This window comes from Diceros bicornis, chromosome 15 (assembly GCF_020826845.1).
Source record: "Diceros bicornis minor isolate mBicDic1 chromosome 15, mDicBic1.mat.cur, whole genome shotgun sequence".
In the NCBI taxonomy this organism is placed as follows: domain Eukaryota; kingdom Metazoa; phylum Chordata; class Mammalia; order Perissodactyla; family Rhinocerotidae; genus Diceros; species Diceros bicornis.
The window spans coordinates 42,319,434-42,345,084 of record NC_080754.1 but is presented as its reverse complement, the minus strand read 5'-3'; the positions used below and the strand labels follow the sequence as shown (position 1 = coordinate 42,345,084).

The window sequence follows — 25,651 nt, the reverse complement described above, 5'->3', positions numbered from 1 at the left end:
CTGCTTGCTGTATTCAGTTTTCTCTCTCTCTTTTTTGTTTTTTTTGGTGAGGAAGATTGTCCCTGAGCTAACATCTGTGCCGGTCTTCCTCTATTTTGTATATAGGACTCCACCATGGCATGACTTGATGAGTGGTGTGTAGGTCTGTGCCCAGGATGCGAACCTCGGGCCACCGAAGCAGAGCACGTGAACTTAACCACTACATCACTGGGCTGGCCCTGAGTTTTCTTTTTTTTGAGGGAGATTGGCCCTGTGTTAACATCTGTTGCCAATCTTCCTCTTTTTATTTTTTCTTCCCAAAACCCCAGCACATTGTTCTGTGTCATAGTTGTAGAATTTGTAGCTCTTCTATATGGGAGGCCGCCTCAGCATGGCCTGATGAGCAGTGAGCAAGTCCACGCCCAGGATCCGAAGCGGGGAACCGCAGGCCACCGAAATGGAACGTACTAACTCAACCACTACATCACTGGGCCGGCCTTGAGTTTTCTCTTTTTTTAGTCCTGTAATTCCTGGGTTGTATGTGTGTAGAGTGGAAAACAGGACAACAGATGATTCTGTTGACATGTTGATTTGATGTATAAAAGTAAGCCAAGGGTGGAGATGTCTATATAGTTGGAGGTTGAGTTTAGAGTCTAGGTAGTAGGTTATATTTCCATACAGAGGTTTGAGAAGCTAGTGGAAGATCCATACAATTTTTTTGCATCTGAGGTGGCATCGTTTGTGAGAGACACTAAGAAGGAAGAAATGTTGCCAATTAATCTGTGAGTGGTAGTTTATATTTTAGAGTTCTTGTCATATACTTATTGAAAGGTCATCTTTAAACACTTGCATACATAAAATGGAAAACATAAGCAAAATAAACTGGTTAAAAACATCTTCATCTTGAGATGATTGTTTCTTTTCACAATATTTTTCTCAGTGCTGTGGAGAGCATTGGTGTTGCAAGCATATTTTAAAAGAGCTCTCCTCTGTTATCTCCAAGATTTTCCACACACTGTACAAGTTTTGTGCTGGTGTTTTCTTGATTTTGTCAGAAGGTGTCGACAGAACAACTTTCTGATAAGAAACATTAATCCTTCCTGAAGGGGTCCTTCATTGGTTTGCTGAATGAAATATCAAGGGGTTCCAGTCAAGTGCCATAGCAAATTGTAAGCAAACCAAGTTTGAGGATGCTTAAACAGTGACATTTATATCCTGACTGCCATATGGCTGTCAGCTATTCTAAGATGTCATCAATTATAAGAAGGATTCTGATTTCAGAGATGTTAAATTGTTAGGATTGATGGGCTGGGAAGGTAGATTGGGGCCAGAGAATGAATCAGTAAATAAAGTGATAATTGATCAGAGGGTAACAAGTGATTATCAAATTCATTGTGGCAGTTCTTGAAAAACAAAAACCCGAGTCAAATTTTGCATAAATTATGCGACTAACTTTTACTTCCTCATGGCTCATGTTTTTGTAATCATATTTATTCAGAGCAGTAAACTGGAACTGATGTGTTTGGGGAAAATGGAGATTGTGAACCTAGTCAGAGGAAAGGCCCTACAGGATCTAACAACTTGAGCCCAATGCCTCTAATATGTAAAGAATTTATTCTACTCAGTGTATTTTTAGAAATACAGTATTTTATTACAAGTTTGCTTTAGTAATTAAGCCATCAATCGTAATGTTTTAGCACATTGGACAAGGCATCAAATGTGGTTGACTGTTGCGCCAAATAGATAGAAAAATCTTTAAATTTCATGCCATTGATCATGAGAAAGACTTGATAAGGAAAAACTTTGATAGAAGTATTAAAGCTGGAGTGAATCTTAAATTATGTAAGGAGACTTGATCAAGTTTGAAGGAGGCAATAATGTGAGTGTGAGAACTTTTTTCTTTTTGCTTGCTTAAGAGAATAAATGTGAACTAGAGGTTTGATTCCTGATGGATCCCTTGCTTTTACCACTTGAGACTGGAGTCATTAAAAACCTGTTCTCTGTTTAGGAGGATTTTACTGTTTCTTGCTGACTTTTTTTTTTTTTTTTTTTTTTTTGTGAGGAGATCAGCCCTGTGCTAACATCCGCCAATCCTCCTCTTTTTTTTTTTTTGCTGAGGAAGACGGCCCTGGGCTAACATCTGTGCCCATCTTCCTCCACTTTATATGGGACGCCGCCACAGCATGGCTTGCCAAGCAGTGCGTCGGTGCGCGCCCGGGATCCGAACCAGCGAACCCCGGGCCGCCGCAGCGGAGCGCGCGCACTTAACTACTTGCGCCACCGGGCTGGTCCTGTTTCTTGGTGACTTTTTTTGCTCAATCTATTTGCAGTCAACGAACTCTTCTAATAAAAATTTTGAAGTTTAAGAATTACAGCTCTAAGGTGTGAATCTTGGGTTTTTGGATCTGGGAATCTACTCTAAGTCTTACTTTAATTGAGGATTCAAGCTGTCTGGTTTTTGGGGTAGTTTGTTGAGTATTAATATTTTTAAGTTTGTTTCCCCCTTTATAAGGAACGTGATTTTTGTGTTGTAATGTAATTGCAATAATAGGAGGTCGTTAGTAGATTTTTGAAAAATCTAGTAGGTGAATTTGAAGTGATACTTTGCAGTCAAAAAGGAATTTTTCTAGACTAGGATGGTATGTTTTTAATGAGTTTAGTGGGAATGTTCTCAAAGGAATTTATGCATCTCTGGATTTCTAAGCCACATCTCAAGCAGAGCATCTGATAAATTGATCAGTATTTTAAACAGTAAAATTTTATTTTGGCCCTGTGGCTTAACAGTTAAGTGCGCACGCTCTGCTACTGGTGGCCTGGGTTCGGGTCCTGGGTGCGCACCGATGCACCGCTTGTCTGGCCATGCTGAGGCCGCGTCCCACATACAGCAACTAGAAGGATGTGCAGCTATGACATACAACTATCTACTGGGGCTTTGGGGAGAAAAAGGGAAAAAAAGGAGGATTGGCAATAGATGTTAGCTCAGGGCTGGTCTTCCTCAGCAAAAAAGAGGAGGATTGACATGGATGTTAGCTCAGGGCTGCTCTTCCTCTCACACACACACAAATTTATTTTAACTCGAGTTTGTGTTTTGGACAAGATAGCAGCCTTTCCATTTATGAACTAGATTTTGATGTTTTATTCTGGAACTTTGCCTTAAATAGGCTTCTTAGGAAAGATGCCTTATTTCTTCAAATTAATATGGCTACCAGACTTAACCTTTTGGAGTTAAAAACTAGCTTTATCATGTAATTGATAATGGTTTAATGAAAAGAGCTCCAGACAGAAGATGAGGTTTTAAATTCAGTATTTATAGGGGCTGGCCTGGTGGCATAGCAGTTAAATGCATGTGCTCCTCTGCAGTCTCCCGGGTTTGGATCCTGGGCGTGCACCGACACACTGCTGGGCAAGCCATGCTGTGGTGCTGTCCTGTATGAAGTGGAGGAAGATGGGAATGGATGTTAGCCCAGGGCCAATCTTCCTCAGCAAAAAGAGGAGGATTGGCGACAGATGTTAGCTCAGGACTAATCTTCCTCACACACACAAAATAAAGAAATAAATTCGGTATTCATAATCTCCTAGGAAGTAAAACTTTGGGGCTGTATAGATGTGTATGGTTTCAGCTTCCGTGTCTCCAAAATGAGGGATCTGGAAGGTCTATAAAAGAAATTTTGTAGAGCCAGACCTGATGGCCTAGTGGTTCAAGTTCAGCACTCACACCGCTTTTGTGGCATGGGTTCCTTTACTTGTGGTGGAACCACACCACTTGTCTGTCAGTTGTCATGCTGTGGCAGCGGCTCAGGTAGAAGAACAAGAAGAACTTACAACTAGGATATACAGCCGTGCACTGGGGCTTTGGGGAGGGAGGGTAGAAAAAAAGCTTGGCAACAGATGTTAGCTCAGGGCAAATCTTTCCCTGCAAAAAAAAAAAGGAAATTTTGTATATCTTTCAGAGTTGTTAGATGACTTTCCTACAACCAGGGTCCATTATTCATCTGTTCTGATTTTTGACTATATTTATAATCTCAGTTTTTGAATTCCTGAAATGTATTTATACCCTGTTTCTTTCTACTCAATTGATAGGACTTTTTTTCCCCATGACTACCCTCATCAAGTTGAAAAACCTTGTTTTTCAGCTGTAATGTTCTGTAACTTCAAAAATGTATCCTTAAGTTAGGTAGATATCCTGTGCACTTTGTTCTTTCCACAGGCCGTTTAAGCTTCCACCTCAGAATTGCCAAACAGTTTATATAAATGTTAAAAAAAAATGAGATTGATCTTTATATTCTGATAGGAAGGATCTACAAGATATAAAGTGGGAGGAGAAAAGCAAAGTTCAGAACAAATTGCAGTAAATATGTAACATTTTGAAGGTGATTTATTATTAAAATTACAACTTATTTTTTCTGTGAATTACTCATTTGTATAGTTCATAGCCATTGTTATCTTCTTTTATCAGCTTGTTCTTATTAACTCACCTGAAAATATTATAAATTGGGAATTTAACTCTTGTGTTTCACTTTTTTTCCTTTCTTTTCTTCCTTTGTTTTTTTTTTTTTTATAATTTTATTTATTTATTTATTTTCCCCCCAAAGCCCCAGTAGATAGTTGTATGTCATAGTTGCACATCCTTCTAGTTGCTGTATGTGGGACGCGGTCTCAGCATGGCCGGACAAGCGGTGCGTTGGTGCACGCCCGGGATCCAAACCCGGCTGCCGGCAGCGGAGTGCGCGCACTTAACCGCTAAGCCACGGGGCCGGCCCTCTTTTCTTCCTTTGTATGCAATACTGTTTACCTATCACATCTTAGCTTTTAGGTAATACAAATTTATCAAACTTTGTGGCTTTTGGGTTTTGTTTTTTGGTTAGAGAGGCCTTCCTTAGTCCAGGGTTATAAATAATTTACTCATGCTTTCTCCTGGAATCCTTACTGATTTAAAAAAGTTTGAATCTTTCATTGATTTTTTTTTTTTTTGAGGAAGATTGGCTCTGCGCTAACATCTGTTGCCAGTCTTTCTCTTTTTTCCTCCCTAAAGCCACAGTACATAGTTGTGTATCATAGTTGTAGAGTTGTGGTTCTTCTATATGGGACACCACCTCAGCGTGGCTTGATGAGTGCTGAGTAGGTCTGGGCCCAGGATCCGAACCGGCAAACCCTGGGCTGCTGAAGCAGAACGTGCGAACTAAACTGTTACGCAACTGGGCCGGCCCCCCTCGATTTTATTTTTGATGAAGACATTTCCTTTTCATTTTCTCCAATAATTATCCAAATGTCCAATACCATTTAGAGATAATTCATTCCTCCTCCTGTTTGTAATTTCCTAAATGACTTAGACCTATTTTTGAAAACTGTGTTCTGTTTCTTTAACATGTCTTGTCTTTTTTCTGTTATTAGCTTTAATATTTGATAGCGGTAGTGTATTTTTGTTACCCCTACCCCCATTTGAAAGTTTTCTTTTTGAGCCAGCCCTGATTGCCTGATGGTTAAAGTTGGGTGCGCTCCACTTTGGAGGCCAGGGTTTGGTACTTGGCAGGGAAGGGAACCATACCATTTGTCTGTCAGTAGCCATGCCGTGATAGTGGCTCACATAGAAGAACCAGAAGAACTTACAACTATACACAACTATGTACTGGGGCTTTGAGGGGGAAAAAGGAAGATTGGCAACAGATGTAATCTTAGGGCAAATCTTCCCCTGCCAAAAAAAAAAAATATATATATCTATATAAAATTGTTTTCCTTTTGAGTGCTTTCTTATTTGTCTTTAAGGTAGACTTTGATGTAATTTTATTAAGATTAACCTCTTTCCCCCTCAGCAGAATTATACACTCTCTCAGTATTTTAGTGGGATCCCATTTAGGGGCATATTGAAATTTTTACAGTGTAAAGCCATCTAAGAACATGATGTGGTTTACGTTTCCCTAAATATTCTATTTATATTTATTAGTCAAGTTTCAAAGATTTTTGTATATAGGTCCTGCACATTTTTTTGTTGTAGTTGAGGGCATTTCTAGGATTTTATTTTTTGATTGCTGTCATTAGTAGAATACTTTTGTATGTTTTATTTTCTAGGTGCTTGTTGCCTTTATCTAGAAGGCTAATTGTTTATTGGTGAACTTGCCATCTTACTGAATCTTTGACTGAGTTGGGTTTTTTTTTGTTTTAAAGCTCTTTTTTTTTTGTGAGGAAGATCAACCCTGAGCTAACGTCCATGCTAATCCTCCTCTTTTTTGCTGAGGAAGACTGGCTCTGAGCTAACGTCTATTGCCAATCCTCCTTTTTTAATTTTTTCCCCAAAGCCCCAGTAGATAGTTGTATGTCATAGTTGCACATCCTTCTAGTTGTTGTATGTGGGACGCAGCCTCAGCATGGCTGGAGAAGCGGTGTGTCGGTGTGCGCCCGGGATCTGAACCCCGGGCCGCCAGTAGCGGAGTGCGCGCACTTAACCGCTAAGCCACGGGGCGGGCCCTGACTGAGTTGTTTTTTGAAAATTTTGATTTTAGGCTGGATTGCTTTTGAAAAATCCTTCATATAGTGCTTCCACTCCTCAGGGATTCCTGCTAGTCCGTCTATCGCCTCCCTTACTCCCAATTCACACATAATTTGTGGCCTTTTTGGTTATTACTATATCATGCTCTGTTTGTTATCTTTTAGGGATAATGTTCTAAGATATTTTGATCACAGAAGATATGTGTTATATTGCATCGTTACTTACTGATGATTATTTTAAGAGTTGCAAATGTAAACATACGTTGGACTGTGTGAATGAACAAATTAAGGGACTGTTGTATAATGATGCCTTGGGATCTTCAGTGTTTGCATATATATGGGAAGAAGAAAAAGAAACGTCAAAGGTTTTGTTCTGGGAAATAGGGTCTTGGGCCAGATGAGTGTGAAAAGGAAGAGAGAGACTAAATCCCCAAAGGTTGGACTAATACAAGGAGGACAGAAGTCATGGAGATTTAGAGTCATAAAGCTCCCCTATGCCATTTGCAGACAAATGTGGCTATTGTTAGTTGATGTCTCCTGACTCTCCAAGATTTTGGCACAGACCCAAACCTGCCATTTTGGGTCTCTTCAATATATGGGGACCTCCCATCATTCTCGTGACTTGGAGAGTACAGAAATATCTTGAAAAGTGTTGACTTGGTCCTACATCAAATGGTCACAATTTTATGGAAATCTGGCCATTAGAAGCATCTTATCCCTATGATCTAGGTTTTGGGGATTAGAACTTGTTTCCTAATTATTCACTACAGTCCAAATACACTTTAAGGACTGGGTGTCAGGTGTTCAGTCTGTTTAATCTTATTCCTGAAGGATATTAGCAATAAGAGTGTGTGTCCAGAGCTGTATTTTTTCTTAAAGTTTGGGTGGGAAAAATGTGCACCCATACAAAGCTGATGCTGATATTTGTGGTGGCAGTAAAGTCAGTAAAGTGGGGGTGGGAGTAGGAAGAGGTTTAGGCACTGATTTTTAGATAGAAAAAGAGGTTTTTATTATAATGAAGAACAGAATTTCCCAGTGGCTTGGAGCTCTGATTTGAACTAATCAACTGTATAGATTGTACAGAAATTATAAAGATTAATTAGTGAGGGGCCGGCCCAGTGGTGTAGCAGTTAAGTTCGTGTGCTCCGCTTCAGCGGCCCTGGGTTCTCAGGTTTGGATCCCGGTTGTGGACTGATGTACCGCTTATCAAGCCATGCTGTGGCGGCGTCCCGTATAAAGTAGAGGAAGATGGACACAGATGTTAGCCCAGGGCCAGTCTTCCTCAGAAAAAAGAGGATTGGCATCAGATGTTAGCTCAGGGCTGATCTTCCTCACACGCACACACAAAAAGATTAATTAGTGAAACATTCCAAACTCAAAAAGTTGTTTGTGAAGGACTAGAACACGAGTGAAAGTTGAAAGTACAACTAACCTCTGATGGCAAGATATGTTTTACTCTAATATTTATGAGCTTGAAAATTCTCAGTTTCTGAAATATTCCTTACAAATGGCAAGGGTGTAATAGAGAGAGATTTGCTGGTAACATTACTGTGAAAGAGCTGATCAAAGTGATTCCTGGAAGTGAATGTGTAGGTGAACTACTAGAAATAGAGAAACTGGCCAGGAACTCGTTAGAGGGTGGTCAGATAATAAGAGCTTGAACTGAAAAGGCAGCTCTTTAAGTTTTAGCTTTGGGAGGAGAAAGAGGAATAAAAATTGTCTCCACAATTGTAAGGCAGGAGCTACTATAGCATTCTTGAAAGGAAGATATCCTGAGTTTTAGGCCTCCCATGAGGGTATTTGCATTGAAATGTCCCACAGCACACCAATAAATCAGATACTAGGCATTTGGAGCTGGAGAGAGATCAGGGCCAAATTACAAAATCATACAATTGAGTAGCAAATGTGGGAGGAGGGCATTGAGCGACTTTAGATTTGAGTTAGCTGTGTTCTGTGATTGGTGATTCTACATTATTAAAGAAAATAAAATGATCTTGAAAAAATTTTCATTTTCATCTGTTATCCTCTTTCTGAGATCTGTCTTCAGTTCCAAAGATTTTCTGGAGTGGTGATCTGCTTGTTTTTTGGTTTTTCCACTGCCAGTTTGTTTCATAATCTTTTGGTTTGCTAATTTGCTTAGAATAATGTCTGACACATAGTAAGCATTTAAATAGTAGTAGTAGTTCCTTTTTCTTAAATTGCTTTGTAATTCCTTTTCTGTCTGCTTTGTAAATTTCCCAAATTTTGTTGCAGTTTTTTTCTGTTTGTCTTTTTTCTTGTGGGTTTATGCCTTAACATTCCCTTAGAATTATTTAATGGACTTTTGGGAGGGAGATGAGGTAAACAGATGTTTCATTTCTGCCATGTTTTAACCAGGTGCTGCAAGTGTGTGTGTGTTTATTTAGCTAGTTTTTACTGCACATTGTGGAGTCTAGTGTGATAAAAATGTTTTAGGAAAGTATTTACTAAGTACCTAGTGGTTCAAAGTGTGTGTGTAAGCATTTGATTAAGGTTGAGAAGTCTGCAGTTCTGATTGACAGTAATATAAAGTGTCATTTAATATCGGTTGTAATCATACAAGTGCCAAGTACTGCTTGCCCAAGGTTATATAGTGGTGGAGCAAGGATTTGAACAACAGTTATTCTACACCCAAGTCCTTGGCTTGTTCTTGAATATGTCAGATATTACCATTTTTTCCAGCTGTATTAATCAAATGAAGATAGAGTAAAAAGACTAATTTCATAATTAACTTTAAGGCTAGAAAACGACCACTGATTTTTATTGAGAATTTATATTCATTCCAAAATGGTTTTGAGGCAGTGTACTCACTATAGCCCATTTTTTTTTTTAAGTGAGCGAGGAAGAGAAGTTGGTAGGAAAAATAAAGACTAATGGCAAGGTTAGTATGCAAAACATAGGCATGCCATTTACTAAAGGTGGGCTACACAGTCATGTGCTGCATTAACAACGTTTTTGGTCACCGACGGAGCGCATATGATGGTGGTCCCATAAGATTAGTACTCTAGCCTAGGTATGTAGTAGGCTATCCCATCTAGGTTTGTGTAAGTACACTTTATGATGTTCACACAACAACGAAATTGTCTGACGATGCGTTTCTCGGAACGTATTCCCATTGTTAAGCGACACGTGACTGTAATTTAATACTTATAACTAATATTTGTCATAAATTTGAGTTCTTTCTGTATGTCAGGTACTGTGGTAAATGTTAATTATTTCATTTCATTCGTATAATTCCATGAGATATAGTACTGAAATGAACCGTTAGGTTAAAACCGTGCTCAAGAACGTATAAATGATAGAGCCTGGGATGTGAATCTTGGCAGCCTGACTCTCAAGTCTGAGCAGTTTGAGTATCGACTAGTGCCTCTGACGTTTCAGGGATGTACATGTGTTTTTTTTAATTCTGAGGTAGAGGGTACTGTCGGAAAACTGAAGTTCAGAGAGGTTAACTAACTTCCAAGGTCATACATCTCATAAGTGATGGACATGAAATCAAACCCAGATCTGCCTAATTCCAAGTTCTGTTCTTTTCAGTACTCCATATTGTTTTTGATATAGACAGTCTTTTAGAGTTAATATAGCCGTTAAGAGTTAATGTAACGTTTAATTGAATATTGATATGCTTTTAATAATACTTTTGTTTTTTACAGGGATTTATCAAAGATGTTCATGAAGACTCCCTCACAGTTGTTTTTGAGAATAAGTAAGTTATTTTTTGTTGATAGAGATCTTAATTTTAAAGATCAATAGTGCCAAACTGTTTGCTTTTGGGTGTTCCTGTTACTAATAAATAATGATTTTGCTTTTGGGTGGGGGGGTCTTTGGTTGTTTGATCATCTTTTGAGTTCACATAATTCTAGTTTTGATAACTCTTCGTCTATTTTTCTGTACACAATATACTCGTCACTTTTTCATGACCCAGTTCTTTGCCAAAACACATGTGAACATGAATCAGTAAGTAGTTTTTGCAAATATGGATGGCACAAATGGGCTTATAATATGCTTAATTCTTAAAATCCCAGAATGTTGAAATGATATTGTAGAAGGCTTTCTAAATGACTACTGGTAGTCAGAATAAGTATTAAGCTGCCTTTAGTTGCTTGATGTTAATAAGGAATAATATCCATTGTAAGGGCTAGGAAATGTTCTAAAAGACAGTATGCTGGGCTTGATTAGGAAGGGTTATAAAGGAGCACTGTATAATTGAAGGTCCAAAAAGAACTGTTCAGCTTTCACTTTTAAGTTGCTTCTGGAACTGCCTAAAAAGATTTCTGCTCAACAGCTGTTTCGACTTGTTTCATGTAGAGACAAGTGTTGAGATGATTGCTGTCTTTGAGCAGCTGCCATTTAGACATTAATGGTGAAAAGAAAGCGCTCAAAAATCTTTACTTGTCTCCTGCTGTTTTGCCTAGCATTGGTAGATAGAAGCTATGGGAGCATTTTATCTGCTCATATACCTCCCAGGGATATGAATGACCTGTTAGAACTTGGAGTAGGAAAGAATTTTTAACTTTATCAACTCAGCTTATAAAATACAACACAAAAAATGTCAGTTAAGCAACAGCTAAGTTAGTAGTTTTAATATATTCACATTAGCTACAAAGAGGGCCGCCCCGTGGCTTAGCGGTTAAGTGCGCACGCTCCGCTGCTGGCGGCCCGGGGTTCGGATCCCGGGCGTGCACCGACGCACCACTTGTCCAGCCATGCTGAGGCCGCGTCCCACGTACAGCAGCTAGAAGGATATGTAACTATGACATACAACTATCTACTGGGGCTTTGGGGGAAAAATAAATAAATAAATAAATCATATTAGCTACAAAGATTTTATTTTATTTAAAAAAAAAAATTTTTTTTTTATTTATTTATTTTTTCCCCCAAAGCCCCAGCAGATAGTTGTATGTCATAGTTGCACAGCCTTCTAGTTCCTGTACGTGGGACGCGGCCTCAGCATGGCCGGAGAAGCGGCGCGTCTGTGCGCGCCCGGGATCTGAACCTGGGCCGCCAGCAGCGGAGCGCGCGCACCCAACCGCTAAGCCACGGGGCCAGCCCAGCTACAAAGATTTTAAAAGTAAGCTTTTTCTAGGTTAATTATAACGTATATGTTCATTGTAGAAAAGATAAATTCTATGTGAGAAAATTAAGTCTTTCATAATTAAGCTATTCAAAATAATTGAGTAGTTTTCTGTATTTCTGTGAACATGTACACTAAAAAGGAGTTATAAATATAAATTATATTTATAATCTCTGAAAATGTGTTCCTTTGACAGGTTATATAGTTGTACAAGTGTGAAATAAGTTGATCTCACTGCTGTTTGGCTGTGGTGTAGATATGACATTATTTTGAATCTAAATCGTTACTATGAACTTAGCCTATTTCATGTGCAGCATAATCTATGTATGTTCCCTGAGAATGAGTAATTTGGAAAGTAATATATAATTATTATCAATGATGTTAATTATTTGTAAACTTCATCAAGAGTCATACAAAAACTGTTCTACCTCAATAAACTAATTACTTGGAAAAATATGTAATATGAAGGTTGTTTTTCTTTAGGGAAAGCTAAATGATTAACTTGAAAAATATTCAGCACTAAGCATAGAATAAATAGCTTCCATATTATGGACTATTGAAATACAGATCCTCCTCGACTTATGATGGTGTTACATTCTGACAAACCCGTTGTAAGTTGAAAATAATCATTAAGTCGAGAAAGCATTTAATAGCCTTAACCTGCCTAACATCATAGCTTAGCCTAGCCTACTTGAAATGTGCTCAGAACACTTAACATTAGCCTACAGTTGGGCAAAATCATCTAACACACAGCCTATTTTATAATAAAGTGTTGAATATTTTATGTAATTCATTGAATATTGTTCTGCAAGTGAAGAACAGAATGGTTGTAAGTGTTATCAGTTGTTTATCCTCATAATCGAGTGGCTGACTGGGAGCTGGGGCTTGCTACCACTGCCCACCATCACGAGAGTATCCTACTGCAGATCGGTAGCCTGGGAAGAGATCAAAATTGGAAATACGGTTTCTACTGAATGCATATCGCTTTCACACCATTTTAAAGTTGGAAAATCATTAAGTCACACCATCATAAGTTTGCGACCATGTGTAATAAATTTTAAAGTTAATTCCTTTTCTAATCCTTCAGTTGGCAGCCAGAACGCCAGGTTCCATTTAATGAAGTTAGATTACCACCACCACCTGACATAAAAAAAGAAATCAGTGAAGGAGATGAAGTAGAGGTATGTATTTATAAGTTTATTTTCTTGTGGGCCTTTTTTTTTTTGTTTTAAATAAATATTCTCATAGGAAAATCTATTTAGCTGATGGAGAATAAATCTAATTCCTTTTCTCTGTTCTTTCTATTGATAATGGCTGTGTAATATAGCAATGCTTGAGTGTTGGAGTCAGAACTGGGATCCATGTGTTAGCTCTACCATTTTTAGCTTTATGGCCTTGGTTTTTTTTTACCACTAAAATGAAAATAATTTGAAAGTTAAGGATTGATAGTGCATTTGAATTGCTTTGCACAGAATCGAGCACAGAGAACTGTATGGTTTTGGTCGTTATTTTCCTTCTTTTTGCTAATTACTTTATGGTTCATATGTAATAGTGTGAAATATTGTGATTAGCGTACTGCTTTGTTGAGTATTCTAGAAATGTCTGGAAAATTTTAAAAGTACAGGAAAACAAAAAGGAAAAAAACAAGAATCACTGCCCAGAGATAAAAACCACTGTTCACAGTTTACATAGCATTCCCAAGCTCTCCCTCCCCTCTTTTTAAAAATAAAAATGGGATCATAGTGTACTGCTTTGTATCTTGCTTTTTTCACACTTAGTAGATTTTGGATGTTTGTCTTGAATATGTTAATGTTGGTTAATATGTCTGCTGTTATGTAAAAAGAAACTTGGGAATAATTGTGAGATAGAGGCATAATGAGTTTGTTGGAGATAGAAAATTTGATTTTCGATTTGAAGGAGTTGATACACTTCCTCCAAGGTGCTCAAATATGCTAAATATATTTCTCACAAGGAGTTGACTTGGTAGTATTGAAAAAGATTTTCAAATTTCATTTGCCCCTTGTTTATGTAGGAGAACTGGGGGCATAGGAGAACATTTACTGATGAAATAGCTATCTAAATGTTTTTATAAACAACAATACATACTCTGTTGCCACTGTTTTGAGCATTTTGCAAATGAACTCATTTAGTTACCTGCCAGTTTAATTCTTCATAATTTTTGCAATGCTAAATTTTCTTTGCGTTCCCGTTAATTATAGATGTTATGGTAGGAAACCAAAGAATTGTAGCACTTTAATTTCTGATAACCTGAACTCATTTCCATTCTAAAATTTTGCCTAGATTTTAATTACTTGCTCTAAGTTCAGTGTGCACTCTCTTGCTTTTGCTAAATCAAAGCATGTTATAATCTCATTGTCAGGGCACGGTGAGCCTGTTCTCTAATGTTAGATCCTTCACTTTAGTAATTTTTTTCTTTTGTAGTTGACTTCTACCAAAAGTTGGTACTAAGAACTTCCTTGTAAGGAAACCTATAACTGTAGTCAAGGTGTGGTGTGTATTTGTGTCCTTGAGGGAATGTCACAGATGGTATGGGAAGACGGGGAAACAAAGCAGTGTTGAAAATTAAGGAGTGTGAAGTGGAGTACTTGGTGGCTTCTGTGAATTCTAGCAGTGATGCTGTCGATTACTACTGTACCATGTTCACTTGGACTTTAGAATCTAGTGAAAGTATTTTTCTCAATATTATATTATAATGTTTTTTTTTTTTTTTTTTTTTTTTTTGCTGAGGAAGATTGGCCCTGGGCTAACATCCATGCCCATCTTCCTCTATGTTATATGTGGGACGCCTGCCACAGTGTGGCTTGATAAGCAGTATGTAGGTCTGTGCCCAGGATCTGAACCCATGAACCCTGGGCTGCCGGAGCGGAGCGTGCGAACTTAACCTCTGCGCCCCCAGGCTGGCCCTATATTAGATCCTTTTCTAATCAACATCTTTCTGTGAGAATGGATAAAAGCTTGATTCATTTTCAAATTTATTTCCTATTCCAGAAGAAGTTTTTTTCTTCCGGAATTCTGGTGATGAGTCAGGTCAAGGAAGGAATGGTTTAGTTTTGGAAATGTTCTAGAATTAGAAATGTGTGGTGGTCAATTCTGAGAGTAGTGCTTTTCGTACTTTTTTAATTGTTGTTCAGTTGTTGGTAGTGTAAAGGCTCAGATTAAAAGAAAAACCTGGTGGAGTGCTGAGGGTGTTGTTATACAGTGTGCTTTCCCCAGTCTCAGTCTAGCGATGTCCTATCCAGTTTCTGGACCATCTTTGTGGCCCACCTCCCCAACTGTGCACAAAAGTTTGATGTAAGAGATTGGATGATTTGGATATTGATGATTAGAGAGAGTTTTATTTCACCATGTGATTTGTGGTTCAGTCTTGGTGAAATTGGCTCCTTAAAATCATGAGAATCGTTATCTGAAATTAAGATGTTACTGTCATTTTTTATCGCTTTTGAAAATTTTGAAAATTCACATAGTTTAAAATTAATCTTGGCGGGCGGGCCCCGTGGCTTAGCGGTTAAGTGCCCACGCTCTGCTGCTGACAGCCCGGGGTTCGGATCCCGGGCGTGCACCGATGCACCGCTTCTCTGGCCATGCTGAGGCCACGTCCCACATACGGCAACTAGAAGGATGTGCAGCTATGACATACAACTATCTACTGGGGCTTTGGGGGAAAAATAAATAAAATTAAAAAATAAATAAAATTAATCTTGCCACCTATAGACTATTGTGTTTTTTTTGCCACTGTTAGGAATCTGTCCATGTGACCTGGACTGTTCAGGAATTACGGTTGTTAGTGCTTTATGTTTTGAACCAAATAACTTTTTGAAAGCTTCCCCCTTTAAATTCAAACTAATAAAACTTAATGTAAAAAGTGAATGATACAGAATTAAAGTGTATGGAGTAAAGAGTAAACTTTTCCTCTTTCTGTAGTTGTGTAGATGTTTGTCTGCTTACCCCAGTTTAAATCTCATTTACCGGAGTTGAGTGTCTCTTCAGATTTTTTCTTTGCATTTGTAAAGACTATGTGCTTTTTTAAGTTAGAAAAATTGGGAATAATATATTTGTGATTTTTGTATTCCGTTAATTAGGATATCATAGAAATTTTCATGTCTGTACATACAGATTTACCTCATTCTTTCTAACCACCCCATGATATTCCTTAGTACAGATGTATCGTAATTATAAGACACTGAAACTATTGACAGATTTTTTGCTGTTACCAAAAAAAAACCCGAGTTAATGTCCTTATGTAAATCATTTTCTGATAACATAGTTCCAAGAAGTTCAGTTGCTGGATCAAAAGGCATGTATATTTAAAATTTTGATAGTACCAAAATGTACCATTTTGTCCTCCAAAAATGCTTTTTTGAATTATCACTTCATAGTTTTGCTAACTCATGAAAGCATTTGTTTCCTCATAGATTGACTGGCTGATTTATTATTAATCTGTGAGTTTTATAAACTTGAAAGAAGGATGCTGAGGTCTTCTGAATCTTTGTTTTCTTGATCACTAGTCATACAGGGCATCTTTTAAATTAGTTTATTGGCTGTTAGCCCCTTTGTTCTGTGAATTGTTTGTTTTTGTTTTTTGTCCATCTAGTTTTTGGTGTAGAAAATCCTTGCATTTTATGGATAAGTTTTTATCTGTTATATTGTGCCTTCTCCCAGGCAATTAAAATGTTCAATGGCTTTTGCCATTAAAAAGTTACATTTTATTTATTCAGATCTGCCCGTTTTTTGTGTGGCCTCCAAGATATTCATTTTAATATTTCTACACCTGTGGCCTTTTTTTAAAATAAAAGGAGTATTTAGGTTTTTAATCTAACTTGATATTTTTCTCTAGGGTAATTTTTTGCATAGTATATTATTTTTAGTATATTAATTTTTTTTAACTCATCAGCCAGTGTATTCTTTCTGCTAGTAACAAATACTAGTATAGCAATAATAACAACTGACGCTTGTATAGCACTAACATTTAGTATGTAACTAATAGGCTTTTTAAACAGATGATCTCAGTTTAACATAACACTCTCTTGAGGGCGTCTTCTAAACTCGATGAATACTTGATTAACCTTTCCAAGATTGTGTAGCCTGAAGGTTGGGAAGCTGATAACTAGGTTCAGTTTTTGTCCTGAGTGTTGTTATTTAACATGTCATGCTGTGTTCACAGGGTGTTGTCAGTTTTGTGCAAGACTCGCAGCTCTTGCTCTTTTCGAGTTCTAGGAACCCTTCCTCTTTGAAGAAGGGAAAGGTGACGTTGATTTGGCTATTAGTAATAAACTTAGAACAAAAATGATCCAGGAGAGAACTTTCCATTGAGCTGTTCAGGCATTTATTTAAAGTTCAGCCATATGAAATTTCCACTCTTACAGGTTAGGAATGGTTGAATGTTGACAGTTGCATGTGGTTTACCCTAAAATTTTATTGCTTTAAAAATGTTTGGCTACTTGAGATTCGCTTTTTCAGCCAACTTCTGAGACTTACACGAAGTTATAGAACATAAATTAGTGTCAAGGTCTAGTAAGGGCCTCAAGAAGACAACACGCTATATGATTTATAATAGAAAGTAGGTTTTGAAAGGTCTGAAATTCAAAGGTTGTTTTTAAATCTAATTATTTGACTTTATTTTTTAATTTTTGACTTTAAAAAAGTGGTAGAATGTATTTTAAAATCTTTATAATATTAAATATAATTACTTTTTTTGTAAGTATTTGCTTAATGGTTGATTTTGCTAACGATTGCTAAGAAAATAATGCTTAGCTTGTAAAGTTGGAGGTAATGGGAAAATGAAGAGTTCTTAAGCTGGGTATATAATCTAGTTAGGATATTGGAAGGGCAGTAGAAAAATTTTTTTCCCCCTGTGATTTCACATATGAGATTCTTTGTCTTTTATTATAGATAGCTGCCTTGTTCAGCAAGTTAATAAACACACACACACACACACGCACGCACGCACGCACACACGTGTTGCCCCGGAAGCCTGACATCTCAAGCCAATGATACAGTTTAACGAGATTTTCTAAGTTTTCCTCTTGAGTTTAACATATTTGATATAAAAAAACTTTTTTTTTGAATTGTGAAGTTTTCTGGTTGAGATAAGAATTTGCAAGTTTTTGTTCTTTGACATATGCCTTTCCTTCCATCTTTTATGGCAGATTGTCAGACATAGTTGTACGTCTTTATATTTTAATTATAATATTGGGATAGGTGCCTTGAGAGAAATTAGATAAAGGGAATAAGAATTAATTTGAGATAGGACACTCCCTCATTTAAAAAATGCAATATTTTGTTTATACAAAAGATACAATATACATGTATAGTTTATACCTTACCTTTAAAAATGTTTGTTTGATTTTTAGGACCAGTCTGAAAATTTTGGCTGTCCATAGTTAGAGTCAGTCTTTCTCATAATACCAAGTCCATTGTTAGTCTTAGTGCTTGGGAAATGCTTATACATTAAAGAAGAGGTGAACATATTCTTCTTTATAACTTGCATCTTTCTCTTTTGGGGAATGGCCAGTTTCCAAGACTTATGAAACCCATCTGTTAAAAGTATTGGCTACAAAAATGAATGAGATATTATTGTATAGGTAGATAAATCAAATTATTGTGTTCTAGATGTTAAGCTTACTTTCCTACTGTACATTTTCTATTTCTTCATAGATTATAATGAGATGAAATGGTGGATACAGGGGAATGGTACTCAATAAATATATCTCATGTAGTTGTAAAATGTAAAATGGTACTCAATAAATGTATCTTCGTAGTTTGTAAAATTTACAGCCTGGGGACACAAGCAGTGTGCTAGGCCTCTGGAGGCTGGGCTCTAGTCCTGTCCCTCCTTAGCTTCGTCACCTTGAATCAGTTGCTTTTTAACCGCTCTGGGCCGGGTTCCTCTGCTAAGTGCAGGTGTTGGGTGCATCAGGCTCTCAGGCTGTGCCACAGGCCTGGTCTGTGCTCATCCCAGGAATTCACCCACTCCATGAGAGAGAACAGGCTTATGTTGTAAAATAGGCCACTATGATTGAGTATTCAGTTCAATGGTTAACATTATTTAGAAATTTTCTTTATAGTTAGTTTGGTGACGACTGGTAAAAATTCTCTACCTCTGGTGTTCATATTATCTCTATTTGATTGTGACTTGGAAAGGCACAGTTGAACATTATTAACTTGAATGAAAAGTTGATAACATTAGGAGCTGGACTGGAATTCTAATTAAGTTACAATTTAGTTGTGTGCTAGAATTTGGAGATCATTTTGTAATAAGGTTTGACTTGGAGTCATTGGGTAGAAAGAATCCTGAAATAGGCCTTTGGAATTTGATTCTTCTTATTCCATCCTCCACTCCATGAAGCTGTAGTCTTCTTCAGTCTGAGTACTGTTGTGTTTTTAGGTTTCTCATGGGCAGTCCTTAGGAGGAGGAGACTTCCTGCTTTTTTTTAAGCTCTTTGGATTTGAAGAAACTTAGAATGTTAGAGCAATGAGGGCCATTGCTTTAGAGTGTGAATTGCTCCCTTGGAATAGTTGGGAGATTTAAGTGAAACCTGAAGAACGAGAATTTCTATGAGATGCTCTTAACTTCCAATGACATAGTCATAAATAACTTCAGCAGTCAACGTTTGAGACATAGTACACTAGGGCATAGCTTTAATGCTGGGTTATTAAAGTGATTTTTTTATTGTGTGAGAGACACTGTTCATTTTGTAAAAGGATGTGATTTGACCCACAGCACTCAAGTGAAGCCAAATTCATAGTGTTTTGATTCAGGCTCAGGAACTTAAATTGAGTTGGCTTTATCTTTCAGGGGTTAAGTTATTAATGAAGCGTACAGAGATGGATGGAAGTTTAAAATGGAATCCATCATGTTAATATTCACTGACAAAGCCTCAAGGTAGTCCAAAATGGTTTATTCTCTTTTTTGTAGGTAACCTTACATAGGAAGCCAGATTCCTAGAAGGTTAATGCTTTGGTGGACATAGAGTTAGAACAAAGGGATTTACGTAATTTTAAGACCAGCTTTTTCAGCATTCAAGCTTGAGGGGCCCCATCCACTGTAGATCACCGAGAGGTATTCCAGTCTGCTTAGCTGAACTGCCTTTCTGAGATAGAACTTGTAATGGGAACTTTCCTTGTTTTTCTTAAGGTTTTCCCTTTGATTTTTTAATCCTCATTATTCTAGGGGAAATAGTCATCATCATTTGTCATTTGGGTCCAATGGACCATTTTTATTGTTTATGTCATTATACATATAATTTTACAGAAGTAAGAATAAAAGGATGGTGACGGTCAACATTATTAGGTATTTTAATAAGCATTTTTTTTTTAAATAATTTTTATTTGTTTATTTTTTTCCCCCAAAGCCCCAGTAGATAGCCATATGTCATAGTTGCACATCCTTCCAGTTGCTGCGTGTGGGACACGGCCCCAGCATGGCTGGAGAAGCGGTGGGTCAGTGTGTGCCCGGGATCCGAACCCGGGCTGCCAGCAGCAGAGCGCGTGCACTTAACCGCCAAGCCACGGGGCCGGCCCTTGATAAGTATTTAAACATAGCAAATATAAATTTTTATTCCATTTTTTTCCCTGATTTTGACAATACATATACCTAAAATGAGTAAAGTTCTTTAAATATTACTTACTGCTCCTCAGCTATCATGCATAAACCCAGAACGTATCTATCTTAAAATTACTGACATCAAATTTAAAATATATCTCTAGTAAGTTCTAGTTTGTAATTTTTTTATGGTTCATCTTATACTTGAATTATCAGAATGTAATACTTCAAGAATATTTTGGGGGCCGGCCCTGTGGCTTGGTGGTTAAGTGTGCATGCTCTGCTACTGGCGGCCTGAATTCGGATCCTGGGCGCGCACGCACTGATGCACTGCTTGTTCGGCCATGCTGAGGCAGTGTCCCACGTACAGCAGCTAGAAGGATGTGCAGCTATGACATAGAACTACCTACTGGGGCTTTGGGGAGAAAAAGGTAAAAAAAAAAAAGGAGGAGGATTGGCAGTAGATGTTAGCTCAGGGCCGGTCTTCCTTAGCAAAAAGAGGAGGATTGGCATGGATGTTAGCTCAGGGCTGATCTTCCTCAAAAAAAAAAAAAAATGTTTTGGAACTTTTGGTGGCTTCTAATTTTATTGAACAGAGAGCATAGTTGTCTTTGCACTATAATTGCATCATTTTCATATTTAACCAATTGGATTGACTCATCCATTGAATTTTTTGCATTTCTTCATCATCTGTTTGTTTCTGGTCATCTTTGTATGCACAACTGCTTTTGGTATTTGTCTGCTTATGAACTGTATCGAGTACATTTTGGTGTGGAAAGACAAAAGATGAAAGAATGCTGTCATGTGTTCTTTTTGAAAAACAGAATGGTCTAGATTCTTGTCCTAAGATTTTGTCTGAGTTGAATGATTGATGTGAATACTAAATTTCTTTTTTCTCCTCAGAAGTATATTGTTGAAAAATATTCATCTAGGATGTCATCTGAAGACTTCATAGTCTGAAATTCTGCTTATAATTTCACTTTCATCATTAAAATCTAGAGTGCTGTTGTCTGCCTCTCTGCGTCATTCTGATTCCTCTAATAATTGTGAGAGTTCTTCCCCTGTAAATTTTATCTTTGCAATTATAGATGGAAAATAAAAATTCTTAATTGTTAACTGTTCAACGATAGCCAGAAGCAGACCACAAGAATTGTATCTCCAGTCTTTTTATACTTTCTTGAAAGATGGGGCAGTAAAGAAACTAGAGGATGATGCAGTAGTAACGATATATTTCACTGTTGTATCCTTTCAGGTGATACCATCATTGTTCTGTTTTAGACTTTTTTAAAGGCGTAGTTAGGGATAATTGATGAATGATAATGAAATAGCATAGTGTTTTAAGATATAGGAAAAGTAAGGGCTGGCCCTGTGGCAGCGGTTAAGTGCGCGCACTCCGCTACTGGCGGCCCTGGTTCGGATCCCGGGCGCGCACCGACGCACTGCTTCTCCGGCTATGCTGAGGACGCGTCCCACATACGGCAACTAGAGAGATGTGCAACTATGACAAACAACTATCTACTGGGGCTTTAAGGGAAAAAAAGGAGGAGGATTGGCAATAGGTGTTAGCTCAGAGCCGGTCTTCCTCGGCAAAAAGAGGAGGATTAACATGGATGTTAGCTCTGGGCTGATCTTCCTCACACACACAAAAAAAAGATATAGGAAAAGTAAGATCATTAGATTCTACGTTAGATTTATAAAAGGGCCCACTGGATACATATAATAATTGCACAATAGAATGAGTTTTATTCTATTATAAAACAGTAAAATTTCTTGTTTTTTGGAAGACCTATAAGAAAGGACAGAGTCATGAAATAGATATATTTGCTCATAAAAGAAATGTAGAAGCTAAAATTGAGTCCACTGGAGCCTGATTGGTATAGACCTTTTTTTCCCCACATAGCTTTTTTCTAATCCTAGTGCGCAATGAAATGGATCACAAGGTTTTGGCTTCTTCATTTACAGTTCCAGTATCCACCACTTCCAAGATTACTCTCAGATCATCTTGATAGAAGCTTCAGGCCTTCCAAAACTATTTGCCTATCAATAGTTATTTGCATTGATTTCACAGATGGCTGTTAATTTGTGTTGGTAGGTTTCTCTGGCCACCTCTGCGAGGGCAACTTTAGTTCATATAATCAGGATTTTTGTGAGGGTACTTCTTAAGTCATCTCTTCCCAGGCCTCCCCACCGCCCCATGTATTGAAAATACATCGAACAAGCTGCTGTAACGTAAGAAATAACTTTAATCTCTAATGGAAACTTCTCTAATGTTTCCATTATTATATTAAAAAAAATCTGATAATTACAGATACAGAGCATATAAGATGTAAGTTTTTTGACTAGGAGGTTTTGTAAGATAAATATTCTGCTAAATGGACTAAATGTGTGTCATTTTTTGTTCAACTAAACATTTTTAGCACATTTGGTTTAGGTTCCTCAGCAGGGGATCTAAATGTCATATCCTTGAAGGAATTTTAAAATTGAGTTTATCACTTTCTGAAAACCAGTTCATGATTTCAACATCTAAATACTGATAATAGATTTAAAACACATCTCTAGTAAGTTCTAGCTTATCCTTCTCATACGTGAATCATCAGAATGCAATGCTTAAATATGAACAATGTTGACAGAAACGGATTTATATTTTACACTATGTAAAACTGCCATGTAAGAAGCATTTCTTTAAAATGATACTTATGTTTAGTAAACCCCCCAAATTCGGAATTCGATTTTGAAGGAGCCAAATTGCTCATAAAGGGTTCAGTCTTTTTCAGTAGTAAAATTTAAGTGTGCGTAACTCTTCATTAAACTACGTTTAGTACACCAATTTCTTTTTTTTTTTTTTTTTTTTTTTGGTGAGGAGATCAGCCCTGTGCTAACATCCGCCAATCCTCCTCTTTTTTTGCTGAGGAAGACGGCCCTGGGCTAACATCTGTGCCCATCTTCCTCCACTTTATATGGGACGCCGCCACAGCATGGCTTGCCAAGCAGTGCGTCGGTGCGCGCCCGGGATCCGAACCAGCGAACCCCGGGCCGCCGCAGCGGAGCGCGCGCACCCAACCGCTTGCGCCACCGGGCCGGCCCGAGTACACCAATTTCAATACAATAACATTTCTTGATTGTTGAGGTTAACGAGATTTAACATTTATTAGTCATTATTTACAGTGTTGAAATCTTTTGGGATGAATGGATAAGTAGATTTTTTTTTCCCTCTCAGGTATATTCAAGAGCAAATGACCAAGAACCATGTGGATGGTGGTTGGCTAAAGTTCGAATGATGAAAGGAGAAGTAAGTGATGTTAATACTTGCTTTGTCACTAGTTTCCAAGAAAATACCTCAACTCTCGGTTTCTGTAAATATCACTCCAACTCTTAGCTTTGTTTCTAAAGCCCTACTTCAGAAATAGTTGATCACACATTTCAAAAATTCATCAGACTATTAATTTCTGTTTGTGTTCTGAATTTGCAAATACCAAAGCTGCTCTCCAGAAGTACATCCCAAGTGTGTGAGGACCACCAAGGTTGGTGCTTGTAAGAACCTATCATCTAGTTTAGGCAAATCAGATTGAATAAATAAGCTGTTCTTAGTTATTTGTGCCACAAGGGGGAGGGTCTGCTGGTTAAGCCGAGCAAGGTAATTAGAACTTCATTTAATGTTCATTATTTTTGTTCAGATGGGACTTTTAAAGTATTTTGATGTCTTTTAGTTTTATGTCATTGAATATGCTGCTTGTGATGCCACTTACAATGAAATAGTCACATTTGAACGACTTCGGCCTGTCAATCAAAATAAAACTGTCAAAAAAAATACCTTCTTTAAATGCACAGTGGATGTTCCTGAGGATTTGAGAGAGGCGTGAGTAATTTTTGTTTACTATTGAATTGCTTTGTGAGTTAGGAGGATTTTTCAGTGCTCCAAAAATCTTTTTTCCCAGAACGCCCCATCAAAAACTTGTGATACAAGATCTTTTTAGTAAACAAAAGTTTTAATGGGTATTGTTAAAGTGAAATACTGAGCTTGCATTATAATTGCACTCTAAATTTAACTTGTTATTTAAGTCTTACACTTGAATTAATTTCTCCATAGGTGTGCTAATGAAAATGCACATAAAGATTTTAAGAAAGCAGTAGGAGCATGCAGAATTTTTTACCATCCGGAAACCACACAGCTAATGATACTGGTAAGATAACTCCATATTTTCAGTTTGCTAATGGATATTGCACAGATATTTCAAAAGGTAAAAATGTTTCAAAAGATAGAAGCTAACTTGGTGAATAGTGAATTTGTTAACACAGTAGGAGAAAAATTGTTTTTGCAGTTGTAAAATGTTAATTTTTTAATTTCTTCTAGAATAGGGAGGAACAATCTTAATATGATGTTAACATCATAAAATTCTTAATGTGTGGGATCCTGGCCTCCCCCCACCCCACCATCATAATTTGATTAGCAGATCTAAATAAAATGGAAATTCAGAAAGGAAAGTGAGATTACTTGTGGAAGAGGGAATGTCAGGTGAGGAGAGGAGTGTGGTAGAAGAGAATCAAAGAAGGGTTTGTGTGGAAGGTCGTGTGTGTATTATCTTGAAGAATGATTAAGTTTTTGAGTGATTAACTTGTTTGTTTATAGTCTGCCAGTGAAGCAACTGTGAAGAGAGTAAATATTTTAAGTGACATGCATTTGCGAAGTATTCGTACGAAGTTGATGCTTATGTCCAGAAATGAAGAGGCCACTAAGCATTTAGAAGTAAGTGGGTTTACTCATAAAAGGTTTTTTGTGTGTGTCATTTAGTTTCATAAGTATATTGTTAAAGTTTCCTGGATCAAACTACTTGACTATAAGGTAAGGCGACTTAGGACCTGGAGTCATTGTGTCCTTTGAAGAACTGCTTTTTTCTATTACTTTTCTCAAACAGAGCCTTTCGTTTGCTAAATGCCTCTTGAGTTTTTTTGTTAGGACTTAGATGGCAGGTGCCAAAGATCTTAGATACTCACTAGGGATATCCACTAGAATTGTACTGCTAGTTCTTTACTCTGGTCTTAACCTTTTTTTTTTTTTTTTAATACCCTGTCACCTGTCAGTCACAACACACTTCCATTAGTAAGTAGTTCGCTGTAATAACTCTTGTGTAAGAGGAGAGGACGACACACAGCATACAGTTTTTTTAAAAAGCCTATCATTGCTTCTCTGTCCTGTCGTAACGTGCTCCTGTTTTCTCCTGTTCTTCACTGCCACATTACTAGGAGACTTGTGTCTGTTGTCTGCCCCCAGCCCCCATGCAAGCACATACCGTCTTAGGGAAATTGAGATATGTTTATCTTTAGGACAGGTTTGCAGATAGCCTTATTAATTTAAAAGTTCCAAGTGGGGGATATGTGAATGAGTTTTGAAACATGAATCATCTGAATTGGGGAATTCCCTGTATCAGTAATTCTGAAAAATTATTTTTGAATTACTCTTTTCTGTGACTATGATTAAATAGACTGATCAAATTGTTTTTTTCCCCTTCTGTTATATGATCCCAAATGAGTTTCTT

At 37.4% G+C, this 25,651-nt stretch overlaps 1 protein-coding gene across 4 annotated transcripts in view; it reads left to right on the top strand.

Moving 5' to 3' along the window:
• Positions 1-25,651, top strand: part of FXR1 (FMR1 autosomal homolog 1) — a 63,293-nt gene that overhangs the window by 10,598 nt on the left and 27,044 nt on the right. For all 4 annotated transcript variants that reach the window (XM_058556288.1, XM_058556290.1, XM_058556286.1 and 1 more), the window contains exons 2-7: positions 10,134-10,186; positions 12,642-12,735; positions 23,335-23,406; positions 23,825-23,973; positions 24,205-24,298; positions 24,745-24,861. In XM_058556288.1, coding sequence (XP_058412271.1) covers positions 10,134-10,186; positions 12,642-12,735; positions 23,335-23,406; positions 23,825-23,973; positions 24,205-24,298; positions 24,745-24,861 — 579 coding nt within the window. The remainder of the gene's footprint in view (positions 1-10,133; positions 10,187-12,641; positions 12,736-23,334; positions 23,407-23,824; positions 23,974-24,204; positions 24,299-24,744; positions 24,862-25,651) is intronic.